Source organism: Sinohyriopsis cumingii, chromosome 19 (genome assembly GCF_028554795.1).
Source record: "Sinohyriopsis cumingii isolate HCF-2022 chromosome 19, ASM2855479v2, whole genome shotgun sequence".
NCBI classification, from domain to species: Eukaryota; Metazoa; Mollusca; class Bivalvia; order Unionida; family Unionidae; genus Sinohyriopsis; species Sinohyriopsis cumingii.
In genome coordinates this window covers 24,131,346-24,159,148 of record NC_142979.1, presented here as the reverse complement: position 1 = coordinate 24,159,148, position 27,803 = coordinate 24,131,346, and the positions used below count along the sequence as shown (strand labels likewise).

Here is a 27,803-nt window from a genome sequence, read left to right as displayed (position 1 = left end):
GAAATTTAAAAACAAAATGATCAATGATGCATCCGTGGAAATTTAAAGACATGAGAAATGAATTACGCTTCTCTTGGATATCAGTGACAATCAATATGTAAAACAATATGCTTATGGTCTGAATACAGCAGATGAAAGCACATGACGAACATAAAATAAAACACAAATACGGTACACATATTAAACATTTACTGTAGCATGTTCAGCACACACATACACACACACACACATATATATATATAATATATATATATATATATAGAGAGAGAGAGAGAGAGAGAGAGAGAGAGTGAGTGAGTGAGTGAGTTGTTGTTATCCTTGATGTAAGGTTTAACGCCATTTTTCAGCATAAGATAGGCTATGCATGGCGGCCACTATAAATGGAGGAAGAACCCAAGAAAACCCCGGAAAGAACCACCAACCCACAAGAAGCTACTGGCAAGCTTTCTCACATACCCACACTGGCCAAGATTCAAACCCATGCAGACAGAGGTGAGATGGCAGTGGTCTGCAATGGTGAGCACTTTAGATCACTAGGCCACTCAGGCCCCGAGAAACAGAGAGTATAACAAAGGAGGCCCACAGTATCTTCTACCAAGAACTTCAATCACACCACAACACATTCTCTTCTTAAGTTGCTAATTTTTGCAGTTGCACTTAGTTGTGTATTATCCTAAAACCTAATTTCTTCTATTTTTCCTCATTATTCTATCTTCTATCACCTGGCAACTAACATTTTACAATGCTTCTTTTTCAAAACCATTTTACATCATTTTGTTCTATCAGTCAAGTAATTATTAGGTGTTGAATTGCAATAGTTCAATATGATTATCAATGAACCTGATAATTCTGTATAATTGATTTTCCTTATTTAATAGCAGGCAGGACACCATAAGATGAACAGGACCCCCCTCCCCACACCCGAGCTATCATTGTGAATTTTATACAACAATCTATAATACTACCAAATTATTTTCAAACAAATTTCACATTTCTCCATCAAGGGCAGAAGAGTCTAACTATACCAATTTGATTTCAACAAAAGTCATCAACAATACCCAGTAACTGTAATGTTAAAGTCATAGATTTTGTTTGGTTTGGATTTTTTTACAGCAGAGTAACACAGGTATGCTATTTAGTTCTGAGGCAGTTGAAGTGTCTTGCCCAAAATGCATCCTGGTAATCAACTTGGAAAGATCCAATGGTAGGATTCAAACATGCATCCTTCTGGCAATGTATCCGGCACACAAAACAAAGTTCCTGCCTCTAGCAGTCACCTCATATGACAAGTGGGAGGACATATCAGGTGAGTCCCCAAGCCCACAGATGGTAATGTTCAAAGTCAGAATTTACTGCATGAATGACATATAATACAAATTAACTTTCAACAATTGGTGAATTAAAGCTGCTGGAAAAAGCATAATTTACCTTTAACCACGGGTGATTTAAAGCTGCCGCCAGTGTAATTCTCTTCTCTGGATCAACTGTTAACAGCTTCTTTACAAGGTCAATAGCTGCAAAACAACATATGAAAATAAAAAGACAAGAAATGTGTTCATATGCTACAGACATTCCTGCCAATATGATGAAATTAAACAGTACAAATCAAGGTCAAAAAGGGGCCATAACTCCATTCAGTTATGCCAGAAAAACAGTAACAATAAAACCTGCCCTATCTTCCTAATATACTGCCTCATACCAAAAACATAACTCTAAAAAAGTTTGCCAGAAAATGGTGCAAATCAAACAACTTTCTATATGTAAAACCCATACTAAATTTGATTACAGTCAATGAAGTCCTTCCAAAATAAATTATCAGACACAAACCTGAATGGCAAAGTTCCATGCTGAATTGAAGCCATTACTCCATACAATTTTATTTCAAGCCATTAAGTCCTTCAAAATTTATTATGTAAATGAAAAAAAAAAGAAAGGGAAAAATTCCAAATCAAACAAGGACTATAGCTTCATAAATCTGCCACAACATGATAAATTTAGACCTAGGTTGTCTAATTGTAAAGTCTAAAGCCTTTTATTTTCCTTCAAATTTATGAAATCCTTCAAACCTTATCTAGTGGAAACAAAGTTCTATTCTGTAAAATCTTTCCAGAAGATGGTGAGACTCATACTTTATGTCTTCAATGTAAATTATCATACCAAAAAATCTGATTTCAATCCATTAAGTCCATCACCAGTGACTGAGAGGAAAGGAAATTGAAAGGCAAATTTCTAAGCCAAACATGACATATGGCTCCATATTTTTCTAGAAAACTGAAAACTTAACTTGAACCCAATTTTCTTCATATAAAGCCTTCTACAAAATTTTATTTGAATCCACCAGTCCTTCGAAAGTTACTGTGTAGAGACAAACTAATTCATTGTACTGGAGGTATAGGCATGGCCCTCTCATGGCAGAGACAGGACATGCATTTGACAGTGACAATAATATATAAGAACTTCAAATTTGTTAACATTTACATTAAATGTACAGAAAACATACCATTCAAAATTCATTCATTAAATCCTCTAGTTTTATTAATCTGATGAAAACTGAATAAAGAAAAATTATACAGATTCTACAAGCAACTGCACAGACTTAATCTGAACTAATTTTGGATACAATCCTTGTTATTGCCTTGTATTTTCAAAAAGCAGAGTAATATTATTATGACCTGAGGTTAATGGAAATCACCCATTATTCTTGTTCATCATTACCTGGTGCAATTGTTATCAATGCATTTTAGACTGGTTCTCATCTTCAGACAGTTTTCCAAGCATATAGTTTCAAGAGAGGCAAACCAAAAGGTCTGACAGATAAGTGTGATCAGAAGTAGAAATGTGTATGTAAATTCCATGGTATAACAGCATGTCCTTATAATGCTATCTTTGAAGAATGCTTCAGATGGCATAACAGCATGTCCCTATGCTGTTATTTTTACAGAATGCTTATACATGGCATAACATCATTTCCCTATACTATTTTTAAAAAAATGCTTACATATGGTATAACAGCATGCCCCATTACTGCTATTTATAAAGAATCTTATGTACGTATAACAGCATGTTGCTACACTGCTATCTTTAAAGAATGCCCGTGTTCTGTAAAAGTAACATGGACTATTTTAGTATTAACTTAAGTGAAGATAAGTCTTACCTTTTCTAAAGTACAACCATGTCGTGCTTAAAGGAACAATGAATCATGTACAAAATTGCTCAGAATTGATACAAATATGCTTAAACACATTAGTACATTCTTGTTCATACACCTGATCTGGTGATACAGAGATTAAGAAAATCTTTAAAGAAAAAAATCTGGCAAAGAACCTACCGTCATTTGATATATCCTTCCAATACTGCTTTGGGAAGGTGTAATGACCTCCAAGGATTTGTTTGGGCAACTCCAGATCTTTTCTCTCATCAGAAAAAGGGGGATAACCAACTAGGCTACAATAATGAAAATAAATTCAACTACTGTGAATATTTTCAGGTGCATCACTTTTGATAACTTTTCAGCAAACAGGAGTCATTGACAGATGGATAATTGCTCACTGGGTTTTTAATCAAGGCCTGTAGCAACTACAAATTCTTCTAAAACAGATACTATAAGGAAAAAATAGAGAAGTAAACAGTATTTGAACGAACGACTAACAAACTAACGGTAACAATTACACTTTTTATTAAGTAGTGGTACTTTAAAATAAAATGAAGAAAATATATATATTTTTTTTAAATATCATTTCCACATACATATATAAATCTGTCTATGCATGTGCAAACATTATTGTTGTGAGTACATGAAATTAATAGCAGTGGGAACATCTATTTAAGTCTCAAGGTATAAAATAGAGAAGAGCACATCTACTTAAAATCAAATTACTTAAGACCAAATACATGAAAATAATAGGAAGGCACATCAATTTAAGACTGAAGTCATGAAATTAATAGAGGAGGGTACATCTATTTAAGACCAAAGACAAATTAACAGAGGACGGCACATCTACTGAAGACCCAAGACATGAAATTACTAGAGGGCACATCTATCTGAGATGAGTACATGAAATTAATAGGAGGACACATCTTTCTGAGATGAGTACATGAAATTACTAGAGGACACATCTATCTGAGTGAGAGTACGTAAAATGAATAGGAGGTCACATCTATTTAAGACCCAAGGCATGAAACTGAGAAAGGAAAACCCAATATTGAAATTATTAATTAAAGGTTACATGTACATTTATTCATCAGAATATACTAATATAATCCATTATCTAAAGTAAGGCTAACAAAATTCCACTCACCCACTCAATTATTTACAAATTACATGTATGGAAGAGCAAATAACTTTTTCAAGATGCTTGCCTTACTGGATAAGTGGCATTTTAAGCCAGTTATCGAATAAAATAGAGGAAATATTATCTGTTTTCTCTCATCAATGGTGACCTTTATACAGAATTTTTCTGCACAGTTGACAAATATAACAATGTTGCAGTTTGGTTAGAAGCATATTCAATTCTTATAAGTCTCACTTTACCAGAAGCATACTAGTCTATTATTAAAACTTAAATTAGTTGACATCAATTCAGATAAATCAGATTTCCATATACCAGGAACATACCATTATTTCCTACATTCAGAGCAGAAGTATTTTGAATTCATCAAATGATTATCAACAACTGTACAAATATTTAGTGCAGTTCATTGAGAAATCAAACAAAAGAACTTCACAATATGAGCTGGTTTGCAAAGTGGTTATTTCTGTCAGTTGCAACAGGTTATTTTCAAATACACTCATCCCGAGAAATCACTGGTGAATGTCACCAATAATCATCTGGAAAATAGTTAGGTCTAATGGTCAAAATTAATTTGAGGTAGGGAGATAAAAGAAAATAAGGAAGAAGACTAAAATAAAAGCAGAGAAAATAAAACTGCAGAAAAATGCAGTATTAGTCTTTAAAATGTGTGAGAACCATTCAATAAGCTATAGCTGAGTATGATCTGGAGTTCATTGTTAAATTTTGTCAAATTTGTTGCAAATATCCATCACCACCAGACTCAAAATCATTCTTAGTTGTGTATGGGGGCATTTAGGAAAGAATCATTGAAATTTCATGATGAAGTGTGAAGAGCATGAAAAAGTATCAGAAATGCCTATATGTTATAACACTGCCAAATCATTCAAACAATATCACAGATGAAGTTTCCAAATTTATACACAAGTACAAGATAAGTATAATTTATTCAGGATGAGTAAGAGTTCCAAGTTATCTACCAAGCAAAGTAACTGGGATAAATGAAAATTGTTCATGCCCCGTAAGGAGTAGCATTTTTGTCTATACCATTACATATTTTTCAACTATACCATCATACAGTCTTTGCAAACTTCTTACCAAATATACAGTATAACCCCTAAACTCCAGCAGTCAATAGCCTTGGTGTATGAACCAGTACCAGCAGTCTTCAGGATTTCTGGAGCCAAGTAAGTTGGTGTTCCACAGAATGTTTGCATAATAGACCCAGCATCCACAAACTTAGACAAACCAAAGTCTGTCACTTTGATGAGAGTTTCTTTAGAGTCTGTATGTAACAGAATATTTTCTGGCTGAAAAAAAACAACAAAATAAGCAAGATAAAGTATTACTCCCATGATAAGAGCTGAGGACATGCTTAATGAATATGTTATTATTTGTTTGGAGAAGATTAGTATCAAACAAAGATATCATTGGAAAATCTCTGACAAAATTTTGTAAAGGTGAGGAGTGGCCTTTCTCATCAAGCACGGAGACTCTGTACATACTCCTTGGCAAACAATTGTATGTACAAAAATTAGTGTTCTCAAATCATTCTCAAAAGTTGGATTCTAAAATATTTTGATGCATGTCTTGCTTTAATTCTCTCTCTCTCTCTCAAATCTTTTCATACCAATCACTGTTTACATACCTGCTTTTGCTCTTAAAACTTACTGCATTTCAGCTTTTTCTAATTCCCATATATGTATCTATGTAAGAAAGTAAGTATGTATGTATGTGTGTGTGTGTGTGTATGTATGCATGTATCAATGTGCGCATATGTATGTATGTATATATGTTATGTATGTATGTATGTATCAATGTGTGCATATATATGTATGTATATATGTTATGTATGTATGTATGTATGTATGTATGTATGTATGTATGCATGTACCTTTTAGGCATAGAAATTGTATTACCATGTAGGTATGGACATTTTATTACCTTGTAGGTATGGAAATTGCATTACTTTTTAGGCATAGAAATTGTTATTACCTTTTAGGCATAGAAATAAATGACTTTTTAGCATGTCATATTAACTTATGAACACGACTTTTTAACATGTCATATTAACTTATGAACACGACTTTTTAACATGTCATATTAACTTATGAACACAACTTTTTAGCATGTCATATTAACTTATGAACATGACTTTTAGCATGTCATATTGACTTATGAACATGACTTTTTAGCATGTCATATTGACTTATGAACATGACTTTTAGCATGTTATATTAACTTATGAACATGACTGTTTAACATGTCATATTAACTTATGAACATGACTTTTAGCATGTCATATTAACTTATGAAAATGACTTTTAGCATGTCATATTAACTTATGAACATGACTTTTAGCATGCTATATTAACTTATGAACATGACTTTTAGCATGCCATATTAACTTATGAACATAACTTTTAGCATGTCATATTAACTTATGAACATGACTTTTAGCATGCTATATTGACTTATGAACATGACTTTTAGCATGTCATATTGACTTATGAACATGACTTTTAGCATGTCATATTAACTTATGAACATGACTTTTAGTATGTCATATTGACTTATGAACATGACCTTTTAGCATGTCATATTGACTTATGAACATGACTTTTAGCATGACATATTAACTTATGAACATGACTGTTTAACAAGTCATATTAACTTATGAACACGACTTTTAGCATGTCATATTGACTTATGAAAATGACTTTTAGCATGCTATATTAACTTTTGAAAATGACTTTTAGTTCGCTATATTAACTTATGAACATGACTTTTAGCATGTCATATTAACTTATGAACATGACTTTTTAGCATGTCATATTGACTTATGAACATGACTTTTAGCATGTCATATTGACTTATGAACATGACTTTTAGCATGCCATATTAACTTCTGAACACGACTGTTTAACATGTCATATTAACTTATGAACATGACTTTTAGCATGTCATATTACCTTATGAACATGACTGTTTAACATGTTATATTAACTTATGAGCATGACCTTTTAGCATGTCATATTAACTTATGAACATGACTTTTTAGCATGTCATTAACTATTGAACAGGACTTTTAGCATGCCATATTAACTTATCAACCTATCTTTTCACATGCCACGTGAATTCATGAACCTCTCCTTTTTAGCATGTCATGTGAACTCATGAACCTGTCTTTCATTAGCATGCCATGTGAACTCCTGAACCTGTCTTTTATTAGCATGCCATGTGAACTCATAAAGCTGTCTTTTATTAGCATGCCATGTGAACTCACGAACCTGTCTTTTATTAGCATGCCATGTGAACTCACGAACCTGTCTTTTATTAGCATGCCATATGAACTCACGAACCTGTCTTTTATTAGCATGCCATGTGAACTCATAAAGCTGTCTTTTATTAGCATGCCATGTGAACTCATGAACCTGTCTTTTATTAGCATGCCATGTGAACTCACGAACCTGTCTTTTATTAGCATGCCATATGAACTCACCAACCTGTCTTTTATTAGCATGCCATGTGAACTCATGAACCTGTCTTTTATTAGCATGCCATGTGAACTCACGAACCTGTCTTTTATTAGCATGCCATATGAACTCACGAACCTGTCTTTTATTAGCATGCCATGTGAACTCATAAAGCTGTCTTTTATTAGCATGCCATGTGAACTCATGAACCTGCCTTTTTTATTATCATGCCATGTGAACTCATGAAACCTATTAATAATTTAGTACCTGAAGTGCACTGATTAATATTCTCATAGGAATGCTAAAATGAAATTGCCTCTTATTGCATAACATTAAATCATGATCAAAACTGGTCAGTGAAAGCTCATATTGTGAATTTTATCATTGAGAACAATGATCAGTGTGTGGAAATTAGGAATCAGCAAAATAAAGTTTAAAAATTTTAAGAAAGCATGTATTTCATGAGATTTTCTTTAACAAAAATATTTTCTTAATATCTAACAAGATATCAGATGAAATAATGATCAAAATGAAAACACTGAGAAAGACCTAATGGTGTCAACACTAAGAAATAAATAACAATTAAGAAGGTGTTCCCAAGTGAACTTCATTTCTCATTATGTTTTTTAATTCCATTTCAGTTTAATTATTATGAATGTTACATGACCTCTTCTATTCAAATGTGAAAAGATTCAATGGACTGTCACTGTCATGCCCAAGAGCGCTTCCATGCAAACCTAATTAGGCGCTTACACAGTGGCTAAGGCAAGTGTTGAGAACCTAATGGTCCTATGACATGAAGAGATGCACTAATTAACAGATAATTTGTTACATCCAATTATAATACATGAAAGGTGCAAAATTCACAGTAACAGCCATGTGCAGGATCAGCCTAATTTCCTGTCAAAATCATGCAACACAGACAGCTAAACTTTTTGCTTTCGGTTAATTTATTTCCTGTTTTTTAAAATTAGCACTGATATTTTGGATTTTACCGATTTTCTCTTTTTTGGGTGTATGCTTTTGATTTGGATGTGGTGTTCTGAGACAATGCACATGCTGTGTGCAGATTGTTTTTGTTAGTACAAGCAATACTTGGATTAATTCAGTGAAGAATGGTGAAATTTAAAATCTTTTATCTTTGGAAACTAACTAGTCCAAACATATGGATGAGTTTGGCTCCAATGGTTTTCTAATTGTAATTTTAACACTGAAGAGTAGTTGGTTTGTTTCTGCTTATAATGAATATATGCGTTCTGATCTTAAAAGAGAAGTAACTCCTACTTTACTGATAGACAAAACTACATGTCGATTTAATTTATACTAAAAAGTCTTTCAATTTATCAATATGAACTACTTCAGAGCTAATATCCAAAAACATTAAATATTTGTACAGGACAATGGAGATCATATTTCTCATGAATCAATAAAAGCCACTAGCACCCCAAGCCCCCTTTCCCAAAATGTTACTGCAAAATCCTTTTCTTCATTCATGACAACCTGTGTTGTCTACAATGCTTACGAAGCCCACTCTCTCCATGTCATTAAGGAACAGGCATATAATGATTATCATATTTATTTATTTGCAAGTTGGGTCCAGCAGCAAACAACATAGACTCTGATCTGACACCACAAAATGCAATGGTAGATCTTAATCTATGCTGCTTGTCCTACTGATCACTTCAAAATACTGCATTGAACGATTTCTGCCAGTGAATTATGCAATGGAATATCTATGCAGTTTAACTCGACTTGTGAGTATATAGAGTACTCAATTACCATTTTACACCCCCTGTGTAATAGTGAAGACAAATCAGACAGATTATGCTAAGCAGAGGTAATTAAAAAACAAAATGCTATACATGAAATTTCAATTACATAACATTTAACATGAATTCTGTATTTACAAATTTCATACAAAAATCAAGCATATTCTGTTTCTGAAATTTTATAACATGAAATGGCAGACATAAATTCAAGTCAAAAAGGCATTTTGCTGTACTAACCTTGAGATCTCTGTGTGTAATACCTTTGTCATGCAAATACTGTAATAAAGAGGAACAAAATGGTATTGATAACATTATTACATGTGTGTGTGTGTATGTGTGTGTGTGTGTGTGTGTGTATGTGTATCAGTGGTATAAAAGTTACATTTATACAGAGACTGACAGAAAAGGTTCCTTTTCAGACTGCTGTCATTAAACAAGATGATTGCTACATGGAATTTTCTAATGAAATAGATCGATTATTTCATAATCTTTTTTGTATGCCATTTCATAACTCCATCCTTTAATATCAATACCATACCACACATGTTATATCAGGTCTTAACATCACTCAAAATAAAAGTTTAATTTTAAAATGTACTCCAAAGTCAAAATGCTAGGATTCTCAAGTGTTTTTTTAAATAAATAAAACTGTTTTATGAAGTCCTGTGATGCTATAATATTATCACTTTCCTCAGTTCATATGAAATTTCATGATGAAAATAATATTACATCTTTCTTCATTTTATATCAAACAATTTCAATATTTTTTCTGACCAAAGTTTTGCAAAGAATTAAATTAACTAGAAAGTTAAAGAGTTCTACACTGAGAAAAATTTAAAACAAAGTTAACACTGCATTAATCGTGGGTGTGGATGGACAGACAGACAAAGAAATGATTATTATGCTGAGATTCCAGACCTCAACAAAAAATATGTGCATTTTATAATTTCCACCAGATATAATCAATCATGTAAGATTAATAAAAAGTATGACAACAGGAAACTGGGTTAATGGATCAATAACTTACCTTGACAGCAAGCACCATTTGGTAGAATAACAACTTACCTTGACAGCAAGCACCATTTGGTAGAATAACAACTTAGCAGTGGGTTCATCATATAGACCAAGCTCAACAACTTTATCAAACAACTCTCCTCCCTCAACCCTGCAAGAAGATGTATGGGTGTGTAAAACTGGTCCCAAAGAGACAAGGGATTTTGTTTTCACAATTACCCGTTTAACATGTCTCATTATGTATGGTATGTACTCACTTAGAAGTTGAGTCCAACTGCAAACTGCACAGACTCAGATCTGCTGTTGCATAATGTGCTTGTGGACCTGGCATAATGTGCTTGTGGATCTGGCATAATGTGCTTGTGGTTCTGGGTCTATGTTGCTTGTTCTACTGATCACTTATAAAAACAGTTCAGTTTGTGCAGTTTGTTAGGAGTAATCAGTACAACAAACAAATAAACCCTGATCTGCAGGTGCATCATGCTATGGCAGATTGTGATCTTTGATCTTCGCAGTCTGACTCAACTTATAGGCAAGTATAAAGGGTATAATAAACCTATCAATATACATGAAACTGTGTCATCAACAATGGACTAATGACGAGTATTAATACTGGTAGTGCATAAGGTATTACATGACTGGCACACAGGTATCCGGCAGACATTTCACAAAACTGTTCCATCGCATAGACAACTGGGACGACATAATGTGAGCCATTTCAATCATTATAATGTTCACTATCTTTCATCAATTCTTGATCAAGCAAATAATTCTCTCAGTTAAGGTGGTAAAATTTTCATTAGATAAACTTAATTTCACTAAAATGAAATAACAATTAGCAGACATGATTATCCAAAATTTTGGTGATAAATTTCTGAGTATAAAAAAGACCTTAATTTCAAAGTCAAAACATCATGCAAACAGTATTTACAGCTTCTTCTTGTTTAAGTCTGTGAATTCCTTGAGAATGGTAAATACTGTGTAAAATTCTATTACCCATTATCAACAGCCATATTACTAATCATATATAATGATACCACCTCACTGATCATGTTCCTTAAATAGGATAAAAATGATCAAGACAATATTAAAAATTAAAGTGAAAATTTTGTGAAGTTAACTTAGCTGCATGTTTCATATCATTACAAGCCTCCTCTTTTCTTATATCTTTCTCCCATGACAAAGATGTATTGGTCCAATGCTGTCTGTCATCTGTCAGTCACACTAAGAAAGTAAATCCTGAAAGAGTTCTCCAAACCTGATTTGATTCGGGTAACCTTCAATTAACCATCAAGGACATGAGGTAACATTTTAATTTTAAAATAAAGGACCTTAGCTTGAAGGAAATATATCTCCTTTACTGAATGACCAAACTGAATAAAAATTTGATATGGAAGTGGTTTCTTTAGGTTTCAAATACCAGATTAAGTTTCGGTGTTCTTGACCCATTTTCGGAAATCACAGTGTCACATTCTGTATTAAGGTGAGTGGTCACATTTGCTTTTGAATGCAAAGATAATCGTCTTTGGTTGCTTGTTGAAAAAAGATTTTCCTCATTCCTCATTAATGAAACCCCACCTGACCATAGACCAGCACATTTCTGGACGTTTCTTCTTCAAGGTTAATAACTATGACTCCACTGGTCCAGCATGCTTCTGGACCTTTCAATATACGATTTTAACCTCAGACAGTTCCAACAAGAGTCCCACCTGATCTTCACACATTTCTGAGACCTAGGGACTCTTTCTTCTGGATATAACTTTTATGTCTGAATGGATGTAAAAAAAAAATCCAGTATCAATTGTAATTCTGCTTCAAGGGAACAATTTTTTTAAAAGTAAAATATATATTTTCACAAACACTAACCCAATCATAATACCTTAGGGGAACTACTACTAACTTGCAAATCTGGCCATCACAGATAGAACATTTAACTAAAAAGAGCTAAAAGTTATCTGCCCATCTAAGTGGTGGTTGGGCAGAGTGATCTCCCTTTGATACAGTAATTGGCAGCAAAATATGAACAACTCAGCTACTACTGGAGCATAACGCATGCTCTCTATATGGATGTAGCTGTGGGAGGCTGGGAGGATGTATATGCATCATGACTGGGTAAGTATTTGTGGAGAAACATATTTTAATAGGAAAAATTAGTTTCTTCTTTAAATACGTTACCCAATCAAAATACCTTAGAAGAATAGGTAAGAGGTGGAGGGTGCCATTCCTGTTCTAAGGTATGTGAGATGGCTTCTATTTAACCCGACTGGAGAAGACTCCATCTGTTGGGAGTGGCTTCAAAAAGGGAGACTTTTCCCTCCAACAAATCCAGTAGAAGTCAAGAAGCAGCGACTTATGAAACTGCTGAATGACCGGGAAAAGCAAACTGTTATGCCACAGCTATAGGCCCTACCAGATGAAAGATCTCTGAGGCAGCAAATGGAGAACGTGAACTCAGATCTCCATCCCACTGCATGGATAATATCAGTTAGAGAACAGTTCCAGTCAAAGGCGATGCTTCTAACAACCGCTCTAACTTTGTGAGTTGAAATGCATAATAAATTTATATTAGTTATTTCTAGATATGCAGAGCAAATAACCCATTTAATCCAGTATGAATGGGTCTGTGCAGTTATATTATCCTGTCCCTGATTGAGAGGTAAATATACGTGTGATCTTCCGCAATGCAATGGCTCAGTCATTTTAAAGATCATGCTGGATCCTGTTGGTGGCCTTGAGTGGAAGTGTCCAGAGCAGACAATAATTTCAGTACCAAGGTCTGGTTACCTATGGACAGAAATCTGTTCTCCGTGATGAAAGAGGGAACAGTCCTAATTGAAAAACTGACTTGTCTTGTCAGAACTGCACATAATTTGGGTCCCCTGATAGGGCATTATTTTGCTGATTCTGCCTGCTGTCACTGATGTGATAAGGAAGAAGAACTTGAAAAAAAGGTGACCCAAAGATGAACTTGAAAATGGTTATAATTGTGATTTGTTCATCCTGGTTAGTACTCATGATAGTTCCACCTTGGGCACAGAGGTAACGTTTTTGGCCATGTATAATCAAAGTTGGAGAGGAGGTAGGATAAGTCTTTGGTTTGTCCAATATCCTCTCTTCAATGATGGCAGAAGGTGTCAGTAATCATGATTGTGTCTGGTACTAACTTTTTCTCATCAAAGAGCCAGAGGAGGAAGTTAAGATATTTCAGGTATAGATGCCTGTAGTGGTATAACATGTTCTTGTGTACACTTCTGAGTAAACATTTTCCATTTGCATTTGTACGCTTTCACAGTGGTGGGCCTTCTTGCTTGAGCGATACTCTCCACAACTGGTTAAAAGAATTGTAATTTCTGAGGGCCTGTTTAATATGATCCATATGTGCCAGTTCAGTAGGTCTGGGTTGGGTGTGAAACAATTGCCTTAGTGGTTGTTAGAGCAAATGAGAAAAATTCTCTATCTGCCATGGAATTCCAATTGTGAGATTGATTAGGTTGTTGATCCATGACTTCTTCCGTTTGAATGGTGCAACAAGGATGAGGTGTCACTCTGATTCTCTTGCTTTTGCACCACCATTGGAATCAGAGGTTTCAGAGGGTAGGTGTATGCGTCAAGGCCATTCCAATCTATGGAAAGCGCACCGACTGCCCAGGCTATGGGATCTGGGACTGGTGTGACAAAGTATGGGCGCTTGGTATTCCATCTTGTCACAAAGAGGTCCAGTAATGATTGGTCCCATCAGGTGCATATCTGAATGAAAACCGAGGGATGGAGAGACCATTCTGTCTGCATAAGCAGATTGTCCCAGGACAAAGAATCTGCTATTATATTCAGATGTCCAGAAATATGATGGACTTGAACTTGGATTGGTTGTTGATGACAACACTTTAGAAAGTCCAACACCAGTATGCAAAGGTCTGGAGTCATCACTGTAAAGTTGTCAGAAAGAGGACCTTTCCAATGAAAAATTCCTTCCACCAGTGTTGCTTCCAAAATGGCCTTTATCTCAAGGATATCGATATATACAGGCCAGTCTTGGGGAGAACACATTCCACTGGCTTCCCAAAAAGATGGTAGTAGGCGTGCCCTTAAGCCTTCTGTACTTGCATCTGTGCAAAATGTGATCTCTGGCAGTTGAACTTGTCGGGATATACATACTGTGAGCCAAGTTTGGTCACTCTGAATCTGCAGATGATACCTCATAGTTGTGCAGATGGGAAGAGATGGATTCAGAGAGCAAACCTTTGGCCTCTCATTGGGATAAAGAAATCATTTGTAACAAGTGCACATAAAGAAAACCTAGGATGATGAGGTCTGCTGCCGTGTTGAGCAAGTCTAGAAGGTGAAGGAATTTCTGTACAAAGAAATTCCCTCAAAAGTAACAAAGCCACCTTGTTCCTGAGGGAGATATACTCTGTTCAATGTGTACTGAATTCCATACCTAGATGATCAGATGGTACAAGGTCATATTCGTCACTGTTGACGAGGAAATCCAGATTGTAAGTAGTGTAACAAGGTTTATTACACCATGTTCTAATACATAACTCACCGTGGGTTAGAGTCTTGGGTTTGGCCAATGTGGGTATGTGAGAAAGCTTGTTAGTAGCTTCTCAAGGGTCGGTGGCCACCATGTATAACCTATTTTGTACTAAAAAATGGCATTAAACTCTACAACAACAACAAAGTTAACTAAACTCCATCTGGAACCTGCTATATACCGGTCAGTAATATAACACTTTCTCAACATCAGGGATTTTAGATAAAAGAATATTAGCAAATAATTACTTTAGATGAATACACATTAATAATACTTACAGTTCAAGAATTATATACAGGACATCAGGTGTGTCTATTACATCTTCTATACGAATGATGCAAGGCTGAAACACACAGATTGTATGAGAGATAAATGTTATGTATGCTGTACAAGACTACCACTGAAAGAGGGTTAGATATTCCAATTTTTTGCTCAAATACTAAACTGAATTCTTCCATTAGTTCAGCCTGCAATATTTTTTTTACAGATGTGGAACAGCATGCAGGTCAATGAAAAATAAAAAAGATAATTTCTGAAAAAGTTTTCACTTAATTTTGAACTGAATTTCCCTTGCTTTACACAACAGAAAATATGGATTTATCCGTGTACTGCTTTTCTTGCATCAAAATTTTCTACCAGCACTGGGTTATTTATACAAATTAATATAAACATGATTTCTAGATACCAATCAATATGATGAACAAAAAGAAAAATAGCCAACAGGTGAAAACAATTTTTAAAATGATTGTAATATAAATTGGTCTTTTACATGTATGACTACAGGTTGAAAAAAACAATCAAGCTAAATATTATATCTTTATTTCCTTTATAAAACAAGATTAAATGAACAAATACCATGAAGAGAAAAATATATATTTAGTTTACATAAAGAAAAATTATGTCTGGATGGCATTGTTTAAACCACATCCCACTACTAACACACATACATTCCTCAAATTTTAGCTGTTCTTGCTATACCATGACTTGGTACATAATGCAGTCAGCAGTTATGGATCCATCTGAGAAAATTTATATCAAGGTTACTGTACATTCGATGTCTTATGAAGGTTTATTTTCATGCTGTCATTACTTTTAACCCTCTTGTTCACCTATGCTCCAGCTCAAAAAATGTGAGAAACTATAAGTTACAATTCTAAAAAATAAAAACCAGGTGAAAACGCGAAGCTGTTATATCCCTAATTACTTTCACATGGAGCTGCACATATATTAAGGAAATAAACAAGTGTAGGTTTCATTGCAATTCACAAGAAGAACTTACATGTTTCAAAGCCTTTAAAATCTTCACCTCACTCATAACCTGCTTAGTAAAGTTCTGAAAATTAAAATCATTATATTGAAATAAGCATTTTGTCATGCATCTGTGCCACAAACTCTTTTTTAAAAATCTTGTTTCTAAATTTTCCGCACTGAAGTAAATGTGGTTCAGCTAAAATGTAACATCTGTATTTTTAATGTTCGAAATCAATATCCAAGATTTGTGTACCACATATATAATAAAAACATTTTATGCTTTTGATTCCATAAAATATTTGATATTTCATAAATGTAAACCTAAATACTACTGATAAAGGATAAGCTCAAGAAAATCAGTAGTATTATATAATATATGTTCATATCAAAACCTAATAAGAAATGCAAGTAGTCTGTTTATTCAGGAAATATTTAAAACCAGTCACTATAGTTTAATAATGATAAAACATTCTCAAGCCATGGAAAATAATTTGCAAGTCACTCTCAATGTTCTAAGGACAAGATTTGAATATTTATTTTATTATTTACAATGACAATTTGCATGTCCTTTGGACACAAAAAATGATGTCTTCCCATCATTATCTGAAATACAGAATGTCATTGTGTGACCTAAAAGACTAGGTCAAGGTTACTGAACCTAATATGGTATATGGAAACCTCCAAAGCCATCAGCATACCACACTGTGTCCAGGTTGGTAATAAAATGTTGGCGATATCTTGCTTACATGCTCAGTGTGATTCCTTCTATCACCACAAAGAATGTCACTTTGTAACCTTGAAAACTGGATCAAGACAACCAAAACCTGATCAGGCTTTATGAACATCCAAAGGTATCTGCATATATCTGGTCTAGCGTAGTCAGATAATATTGGTGATATTTTGCTTACTGATGTCCTTTTCCAGGAAAATGTTGCCCTGTGACTTTGAAAGTTAGATCAATGTTATGGCAACCTAATCAGGTCATGGAACCCTCTCAATGCATAAATGGGAGAGGTATCAAAACAGAATGCCAATATTTGCCAGTCATGCCCATTTCAAGTGCTGAAATGTCTTTTCTTAGTATACCCAGGCTAGACATTGGTCATACATTATTTTGATTCATTACTGAGCCACAATTTATTTTGTGAAGTTCATGTAAAGACAACACAAATACAAAGCAACAAAGAATTAATAAAGACCCCCCTCCCCACAGCATACTTCCTTAGTATCACCATGAGCTATGATATGGGACTTCAAGTAAATCATGTGGCAGCCGTTACAGTTCACAAAATCAGCTAAGCTAATGATAAAACAAAATAGCTTCATTAAACAAACAGTTTAGTTGTAACCTTATCTCTCATACATCCTTCAGAATAGCTGCTAGATGGCACCACATACCCACTATTGCCTTGAGGTGCTTCAAAACATCACTAAATCTGATAGCTGCTAAATTGCACCACAAAGCCTAAAGTGCTTTAAAACAGTACAATACATATTTGCTACATGGCACCACATGGCCAGTATTGCACTGAGTGCTTTAAAGCACAATTTACATTATAGTTACTACATGGTAGTACTGCACTGAGATGTTGTGAAACACTACTACATTGGACATTTGCTAAGTACAGTGCATAATATCAAAAATAAAATGTGGACTTGACATAGCTGATGAAAATGCTAACCCTAACAGGAAACGGCTAACTTTCTGTTAAAAAAATGGTCTGAAGAGTTTTCATGGCTCGACTATGTCATTAAACTATGTGCCATGTTGTACATTTTATGCCAAAAACATGGATTAAAATACAATTCTGTAAACAAGCTCTGGTAGATGGCACCACATACCAACTATTGCATTAAGGTGCTTTAAAACACTACTAAATTAGATAGCTGCTACACGGCACGACCAAGCCACTATTTCACTAAGATGTTGAAAAACACAACATTAGACAGTTGCTAGATGGCACCATGTTGTTGTTGTTGTTGTTGCAGGGTTCAACACTGTTTTTCAGTACACGATAGTCTATACATGGCGGCCATTATTAATGGTGGAGGAAGAACACACGAAAACCCGGAAAGAACCACAGACCCACGAGAAGCTACTGGCAAGCTTTCTCACGCACCATGTTGTGTATTTTATGCCAGAAACATGGATTAAAGAACAATTTGTAAACCAGCCAAAAGCAAGAACCATATATACAATGTGAAAGCGAATTACGCTGCTGATGGGAAAATGCTGGAAACTATTTTTAACAATGCTACAAAAACTGTTGTGAAGCTATAAACATCATTTTGAGGAACAATTGCTATACTGGCAAGGAGAATTTACCACCTGACAAGTTCCAGTCTTTGAATTAACTAAGCCAGCTGAATGGAACTTTATTACATCAAAATTGTACCAAGAACACAATTCCAATCTGTGATATCGGATCTGTTAGAGGAAAACATCATATCAGAACTGAAGGAGAGTCCAGCTATCGGGACGATGTTAGATAAAACTACTGATTTATCGAAACAGAAACATTTGATTATCTGATACCTAGCGAAACTAAGCAATATCTGCAACTTATATATCCAGTAAAATTTTTTTACAACTGCTTGCTTATTTAGATTCATATAGGACTTCCCTGCAAAAAGTGTCTGGTAAGGAATCGGATGGAGCACCTGTTATCATTGGGAAGAATGGCAGTGTAGCTAATTTTATGAAGATCCAATCACTGTATTTGCTCGAGATGCATTGTGTGGCTCCACATGGCTGTGATAAAGATTAGCCCATAAAATAATTACTATCAATGTGTTTTGAATTCACTGCACACATATTTGAAAAAATCAACAACAAGCTCATCAACTTCAAATTAGGGCAGGATTTGATGGATGATATGAATCTAACCCCTTTAGAAATTCATCATGTGTGCTGGATTTCCATGACTGCAGCAAACGACAATGTGTGACACTCTTTGCTCTCGCTGTCACATATGTTTGAGGTAGGATCTGATTTGATACCATGGCAAAGTCATTAGACAGTTCCCCGATTTCTTACAAATTTCTCTTGATGTGGGGATCTGATTTGATACCATGGCAAAGTCATTAGACAGTGCGCTGATTTCATACAAATTTCTCTTGAGGTGGGATCTGATTTGATACCATAGCAAAGTCATTAGACTGCCCCGATTTCTTACAAATTTCTCTTGATGTGGGATCTGATTTGATACCATGGCCAAGTCATTAGACAGTGCCCCGATTTCTTTACAAATTTCTCTTGAGGTGGGATTTGATTTGATACCATGGCCAAGACATTAGACAGTGCCCCGATTTCTTACAAATTTCTCTTGAGGATCTGATTTGATACCATGACCAAGTCATTAGACAGTGCCCTGATTTCTTACAAATTTCTCTTGAGGTGGGATCTAATTTGATACCATGGCCAAGTCATTAGACAGTGCCATGATTTCTTACAAATTTCTCTCCTGACTCACATACTCAGCAATATCTATGGACAGAATGGAGTGTTAAGAAAAACTGTATAGATTAGAAATCTTAGCTATACAAAAATGCATCACACATTTGATACACTTCTGTAGTCAATCCAAGCCTAATACTTTAAACAAATACATGTCACATTTGATACACTTCTGTAGTCAATCCATGCCTAATACTTTACACAAATGCATGTGATATTTGATACGCTTCTGTAGTCAATCCAAGCTTAATAATTTACACAAATGCATGACACATTTGATACACTTCTGTAGTCAATCCAAGCCTAATATGTTACATAAATGCATGACACATTTGATAAACTTCTGTAGTCAATCCAAGCCTAATATGTTACACAAATGCATGACACATTTGATACACTTCTAAAGTCAATCCAAGCCTAATACTTTACACAAATGCATGTGATATTTGATACACTTCTGTAGTCAATCCAAGCCTAATACTTTACACAAATGCATGACACATTTGATACACTTCTATAGTTAATCCGGGGCCCCAAGTGGCCGAGTGGTCTAAAGCGCTCTCCGTTACGGATCACTGCCATCTCACCTGTCTGCGTGGGTTCGAGTCTCGGATTCGGCCAATGTGGGTATTTGAGAAAGCTTGCCAGTAGCTTCTCGAGGGTCGGTGGTTCTTTCCGGGGATTTCCCGGGTTCTTCCTCCACCATTAATACTGGCCGCCATGTATAGCCTATCGTGTGCTGAAAAATGGCGTTAAACCCTACAACAACATTTATAGTTAATCCAAGCCCATTACTATACAAAGCATGGGACCCACTCATCCAAATTTCTGCACGCAACTGGTGAAAGTGACAAGTTAAAAGGATGTATCTGACTCCATAAGAAATGCATCATATATGACTGACAGTTAAAAACCAAAGTATGGGAATGTGCCAAAATTCTCTATATCAATATGGAGGAATGTTTTCCAAACAGCAAGATGCTTCATGCATTATCCAGACAATGTACCCAGCTTGGGAAGAGACATATAAACAATAGAAACAGTGCCTAAGTACTATGCAGAAAAGAAGAGGGCACTGACAATGAGCTAACAGTTACGGCAGGTGCTCTATGACCAGAGTGGGCAATCATTAAACACATGATGTTTAACATCTTTAAGGGATTGACGATGACAGATTTACAGCAATACTTTCATAGGCCTTCTCTGCATATGCAGTTTCCAAACACGACAAGGCTTATACTGATTGGATGTATATTGCTGACTTATACTGATTGGACTTGTAGTGCCTATTCCATGTGTCAAGCAAGAGTGCAGGTTTTCAAGCCTGAACTTGATTAAAACAAGACTAAAGGTCCTTCCATTCAAAGAAACATAGAAATAGGGAAGACAATTTTGTAAAAATATATGTCAGGGTATTTCAATTACTCAGAGTTCATATGAATCAATACCAAATTCTAAACTGCATCTAAGGTTGACTACATCACAATGAAAGTGCCTTCCCAGAATCACAAATATGTTTAGCTTATGCTAATTACATGCTGATGATCTGAGGAACTGAAGAGGATTTCCCTGAATGGACATTCCATTAAGTAAGTTCAACCATAAGGTGGCAATTGATGCTTGGAAAGAAAGATGCCAGCAACAGCTCATTAACAGTCCATCAGCTAATACATTTGCAAAGCTGATGAACATTAACAAGAAATAATGTGTCAATGCCTGTTTAGTCAAATTTTTGTTTGACTGAACAAATATGCAACTGAATTTTAAATGTACCATAAAGAAAATATCTGCAATCTGATATGATTTATATTTTTTCTTTCCCATATTAATTTTTTTTAAAAACAAGTGACGAATCATTTTGGTTTACTCATATGATGCAGTTCTCTCAAGGATAGCACTCAATTTTTTTTCAGGTGGCAGGGTCCAGTTTCGTATATTGGTCCTTGGAAAATTTCTTAACTTAAGGCTATGGTGTGACTTTTTCAGCTATTTTTGTTTACTATTTCAAGATATGAATATATTTTGTGAACAAGGTGTTTCAGGCTTGTGTTGTTCTTGAAACTGATGTCAGGCATGTACATCTTCCTTAGTTACTCTGCAGTATGTTGATAGTGAAATACCAATAGTCAGCTAGGAAGAAGAGCTAGCCTCCCATAGCAGTAAACATATGGGTTTGGGGCAAGTAGAATATCTCAAAAACGGCTTGGATGATAACTATTTTCAACTGCATCTGCCTGTTTAGTGCACACTGTTTTGCAGAACTGTCATCTAGGAAAAGGACTTGTTTGCACTGTGAGCATCACATGGTGTCAAAAATGACCTTTGGACATGAAAATTGCAGGTAGAAATTGGGGATTGGGGTGCATAAGCATCTTCTGCTGAGAACTGCTATTGACTTCTTTGGTCAAGTGGATAATATTCTTATGCTTTGTTTTAATATAGGCATCCAAAAATATGGACCTTTTTGACCTTACCTGTGTATTTGACTTTTTATGATTCTTTATACTAGGTTGCTGATTGCGGCATTAAATTTGCACATAAAAACTGGCCCCTGCCCCCTCAGCAAAATTAGTATATCAGGAACAGATCAAACCACTTTCAAAAAAGTGCTGGACTAAGTAACTACACAACTTTACACACAATTTTACAACAAAGTTGAAACCATTAAATTAAAATTGATATTTAACTATTTATGACCTAAAATTATGAGATAACAGAAGATAGTAAGTTGACAAACAAAGGGCATTTTTTTAAAGATGGTTAAATATATACACCTTTAGCAAACAAATATTTTCTTTCTTATTTCATATTAACATTTTCTTCTATCTGTCTTTCTGTCTGTCTCTCTCTCTCATATATCAATAGAGGCAGAAGTCTGATAAGAAGAATCTTTATTTTAACACTTGATTACCTCCCCTTCACTATCGAAAATGACCTTTCAAGGTGTCCAAAGTTGTCAAAATCCAGGTGTCAAAATTATCTAAATTTGTTGTCCTGACTGCAACAAAAATGTTTTCCTTTGGAACACACTACCAAATCATTCAGTAACCTTAACCAACCTTGGACTCTTTTGACTATCCCAGTAATACATGTTTCATTTCCTCTGTTCAACATGTCAGATCATAAAACAATCCATTTATCAAAACAGAATATAGAGTCACTCCATGGAACTCCTATAATTTTATCTCCTATGTGTACAATGAAAAGTAAAAAGTATTTCACCCTGTGACTTTAACTCTTGACCCTTTTATCTGTCATTCTAAAGGTATATAGTACATGTACACTGATGAACTTAGTCCAAAGTTAAATGACTATCCATGGATACATATTTGGCTGCAAAGAAAACTTGGACCAAATGACTACTGTGACCATGAACAATTACCATGTAACCTTCAAATTCTAACATATTTAATACCAATGGCAAACTTCTGTGTAACATGGTAAAAATGAATGTGAATTGTTTTAATTTTCATTTTGTCAATCTGACTGAGTTGTTGTTTAATCATTTTCATATGTGCATGTTAACAAAATTATTTATCTTCATACACCAAAAGAATATAATTTTTTTACCACTTGGTGCTTTCCTCCAACTGAAAATTTCTTTTTGGAAATTACTTTAACAGCAAATTTTTCACAGGATCCTTTCATGAAGGCCAACTTCACTTCTCCACATGCTCCTCTGAAACAGTGGAACAAAAAAAAAATCATAACCACAATGTTTTTTTCTTCTCTTTGATCATTTGATCATTCTTTTTAAAAAAAAAGAATTTATAATCAATACATAATGGATATGTTCTCCTCTTGTATTATTACTGGATATATTTCATTGTGTGGTACAAACATGATATTTTAATCAGTGGCAGAGCCACGAATGAGTTCAAATACATAATTTTTTAACCGTAACACAAAATATATCTTGCTTTTGAATTAATATGAATAATAAACTTGCTCTTCAACCCCCCATACCCTTAATGTTGTTGTTTTTGTGGAGTTTAATGCCATTTTTTCAGCACATGACAGACCATATATGGCAGCCAATATATATGATGGAAGAAGAATTATGGTAAAACCCCGGGAAGAACAAGCAATCAACAGGAAGCTCTGACAAGCTTTCTTACATATCCACACATTGACTGAGCCCAAGACTAGAACATATGAAAACTGATATGCAATGGCAGTGATCCATGCCCTTGCAAGTGAACCTCGACCTTGAATATTGCTATGAGACTTGTGATAAGTTTGGGATGACCTAAACTAATGCAATTAAGGATATTTTTTTTTTACATACTATACAAATTTGACCATGTCCAACCATGAGACTGAGCTAGATATCAACACTGTTTTGATATTTATTAAGGAAGTAGCTGGGCCTATACAGAACATAGCTTTACAGAGAAACAAACAGTGGCATTTAAAAAATCTTTCAGCAAACAACAAAGGTAATACAATTTCTATGCCTATAAGGTAATACAGTTTCAATGCCTAAAAGGTGCTACAATTTCCATACCTACAAGGTACTACAATTTCCATTCCTAAAAGGTAATAAAATTTATATGCCTAAAAGGTAATACAATTTCCATACCTACAAGGTAATACAATTTCTATTCCTAAAAGGTAATACAATTTCCATGCCTAAAAGGTACTACAATTTCCAAACCTAAAAGGTAATACCATTTCCATGCCTAAAAGGTAATACCATTTCCATGATTAAAAGGTACTATAATTTCCATGCCTAAAAGGTAATACAATGTATGTGCCTAAAAGGTATTACAAATTCCATGCCTAAAAGGTACTACAACTTCTATACCTACAAGGTAATACAATTTCTATTCCTAAAAGGTAATACAACTTCTATGCCTAAAAGGTAATAAAATTTATATGCTTAAAAGATAATACAATTTCCATACCTACAAGGTAATACATTTCCATCTATTGCTCTATATAACAAAATATTTCCTATCCTTGTTACCATTAAAACTCATGCAAGGACATGTATTTAAGTGTATACTGCCATTTCAGGGTCTCTTGTATTTCCATGTTTTAAAAAATAATGATTTATATAAACTTGTGTGAAAAATAGAAAATTACTGGTGAAATATTTTTCATATTTTAAAATTCCATTTTTTTCACTAGAGAAAAATCCACATTCTTACATGTGAAAAATACAAGATATCCCAAAATGCCACGTGATGCTTGATTGTGTGTGCTTGTTAAGTTACACTTGACACAAGAAAAATTAGCATTTTGTGAGTTTAAGCAATAAATGGAAACTGCATCACATTTCACGTGTTTTACCAACAATAATTTTATGCACCACTGTTTGCATCTTTATGAAGAAGTTATGTCCCTTTAACAACCCTAACTAACAACCTAAAAACTCTGGTGTGCTGCGACACTCAGCTGGACTTACTTCCATGGTCAGATATAGTATACAGTTTCAAAAATGTCACAAATTTAATTTATTGCAACAGATTATGTCATCCCAAACAACCATTCACAAACTTAGATCATATAGTGTGGGAGTGGTTTCCTGAATGTGGGAGTGGTTTCCTGCATGTGGGAGTGGTGTCCTGAAGATTCAATTTAAAGCTTTGATTCAGAAGCATGTTTGATATAAGATAAAAAGAAAATGTTCTTTTCCAGAACAAATACTAAATATATTTCATCATGAGGTGAAACAAATGACATTTTAACTCATTGCTTTGCCACTCATTAAAAATCACATATTCTGTAAAACACAATGTACTGGTATTAATGTCACAAAAGAAAATATCCTCTACATATATTTAAATTATGAAAAATATAGGAATTAATAAATATGATAACATTTATACTATATTTAACACTTAAGTTTATAAAAAGTGATACATATCTGAAACAGTAAACTATGTAACTGAGACAATTCTTCTGTTTTGGTCCATTTTTTCCATACAACAATTATTTATAAAAAAAACCCACAAGTATTCCTGAAAGATCATGTGTGTGTGTGTGTGGAGGGGGTTGGGTTTGAGGGAGGTGGACAATATGTTGTTTGTTTTCCTCCCAGAATGCATTCATAATTAAAATCTTTAAATTTTAACAAGGGCAAAATTAGACCAATGACTAAATTCAAACTTTCTTTAGATAAAATTTTAACAGCAATGTAAAGACATTTAAATCTGCACTGGGCAGTATGTTATACCTAAAAATAAATGTACTAAAAAACTTTAACAAAATGAATATTAATCTACAATATTTCCAGGTATCTGAAAACTCCAGTGGATTTAGTTGCTTATGAAATATATATACATTCAAATGAACTTGAAAGTGAATTACCTGCCAAGGACTTTTGTCATTGTGTACTTTTCCTTGATTTCTTGAGGAAGATCATCATCTCCATTGGCTGAGAGATCCAAATATACATAGGCTGCAGTCAGATATTAAATTTTTGATAATTAAATCTTTGAAAAAATATAAATGGGTTCTTTATATACAGGCAAAAGTGACATTACTGAATGTATTCGAAATGACAAAGCATAGATGGATAGAAAGATAGATTGATGAACAGGCAGAAGAAATAAAAGAAAGATTTTGGCTAAGGGAAGAAGTAGCCATGCATCACTAATAACTATCCGTTGTTAATCTTAGTACATAATGGTCCTGGGGACTTAAAAAAAGCAGTCAGTGGTCACATTAAGCAGGTGGCTACTATATGCAGCAAACTACAGTATATAGGAAATTTGACAGGAAGTGCAAAATAGTGGTCACTTTAGGCAGGTAGTCATTCTAATGCTGTAGACTGTTTTGACTGTTCAATTCATTCATCTTCTGACCCACTACTGCCCTCTTCAGTCGAATTTTCAACTTCCAATTTTCATATGTCCAAGGGTAAATCTGGCAGACCAACAAAAGTGTTTTCTTCTGTTCTCCTTTTTCCCACCACGTCCAACAGCACTTCCAGTGAGAGGAGAGTCATGGTCCATTCATGCACTCTTTGCCCACAATTATGATACAATTGTATATAAAGTAGAACAATGTCCATTTCTGCGATCAAATACCAAGTGAAGCTAGTAATTGATATTTCTTGTGAATTTATTTACATTGTGCATTTATTTACAGACACAACCTCTGGTAAAATCAGACCTGTTCAATGTATCTTACATAAATAACTAGAATTCTGCAGCACTGCAGTGTCCCTGCACTTTTTCCACTTATGTTAAGTTCAAAATCCAACTCAGCATACTCACCTTCCCCAGTAGTACTTCAAAAGCTGCCTGCCTCCTTGGGATGGATAAAAACTTGAAAAGTTGTCCACTAATTTTAACTTTATAGTATTTCAAAACTCTTCTTTCCCACTTTGCTCTCCTTTTACCATCCCTTGCTAACAATGACTTGTCTCATCACTTATCAATTTTGCTACTATACCAAATATTTTTCTAAAAACAAAATTCAACCTTTTATGCAAATTTCATGGCATTTACTACTATGCAAAAAACAGTTTGATAACTTCAAAACAATATGTCTTGTTACAAATGGTTTTAAAATTCTTATTTATATTAAATCTCAAGTCTTCAATCCCTTAAAGATCAGACTAAGAGGAAATCTGGGATGAATTTGTTGACTAGCTCTCTTCTATTCCTTTTTTTTAAACAAAATTTTATAAAAACATGTTACACTTCCAGAATGTTGAAATTTAACATTTTGCCAATTTTTTAATATTCACTCTTGTATTACAGTTAATTATCATAAAAAAATCTTTTTTGCAGTAAAGAATAGCACAGTGAAAAACATCTTCATTATGTCAAGTAAAATCAGTCATGTCATACAGTATGTGAGTTGTGCTCTCCCTGTATGAGATAATGTGGCTGACTTCCGACAGTGTAGCAATAATTTAAGTCAGTCAAGTTTGTAAGTGTCAGGAATGATTTTGGAAAGAAGAATGAGATTTTACATTTTTAGTAAAAAGCAAATTTTTAGTAAATTGTGTTTCTCTGAGAATACTTACCCGATCACATTAACGTTAGGATATAAGCC

At 34.3% G+C, this 27,803-nt stretch overlaps 1 protein-coding gene across 1 annotated transcript in view; it reads right to left on the bottom strand.

Moving 5' to 3' along the window:
* Window positions 1–27,803, bottom strand: part of LOC149775290 (serine/threonine-protein kinase Chk2-like) — a 62,423-nt gene that overhangs the window by 20,367 nt on the left and 14,253 nt on the right. The window contains exons 5-13 of the mRNA XM_089944139.1: window positions 26,106–26,196; window positions 23,361–23,469; window positions 16,362–16,415; window positions 15,361–15,425; window positions 10,600–10,699; window positions 9,772–9,810; window positions 5,388–5,599; window positions 3,329–3,444; window positions 1,429–1,514 (exon numbers count right to left, since the gene is read on the bottom strand). Of these exons, the coding sequence (XP_089800265.1) occupies window positions 1,429–1,514; window positions 3,329–3,444; window positions 5,388–5,599; window positions 9,772–9,810; window positions 10,600–10,699; window positions 15,361–15,425; window positions 16,362–16,415; window positions 23,361–23,469; window positions 26,106–26,196 (872 nt within the window). The remainder of the gene's footprint in view (window positions 1–1,428; window positions 1,515–3,328; window positions 3,445–5,387; window positions 5,600–9,771; window positions 9,811–10,599; window positions 10,700–15,360; window positions 15,426–16,361; window positions 16,416–23,360; window positions 23,470–26,105; window positions 26,197–27,803) is intronic.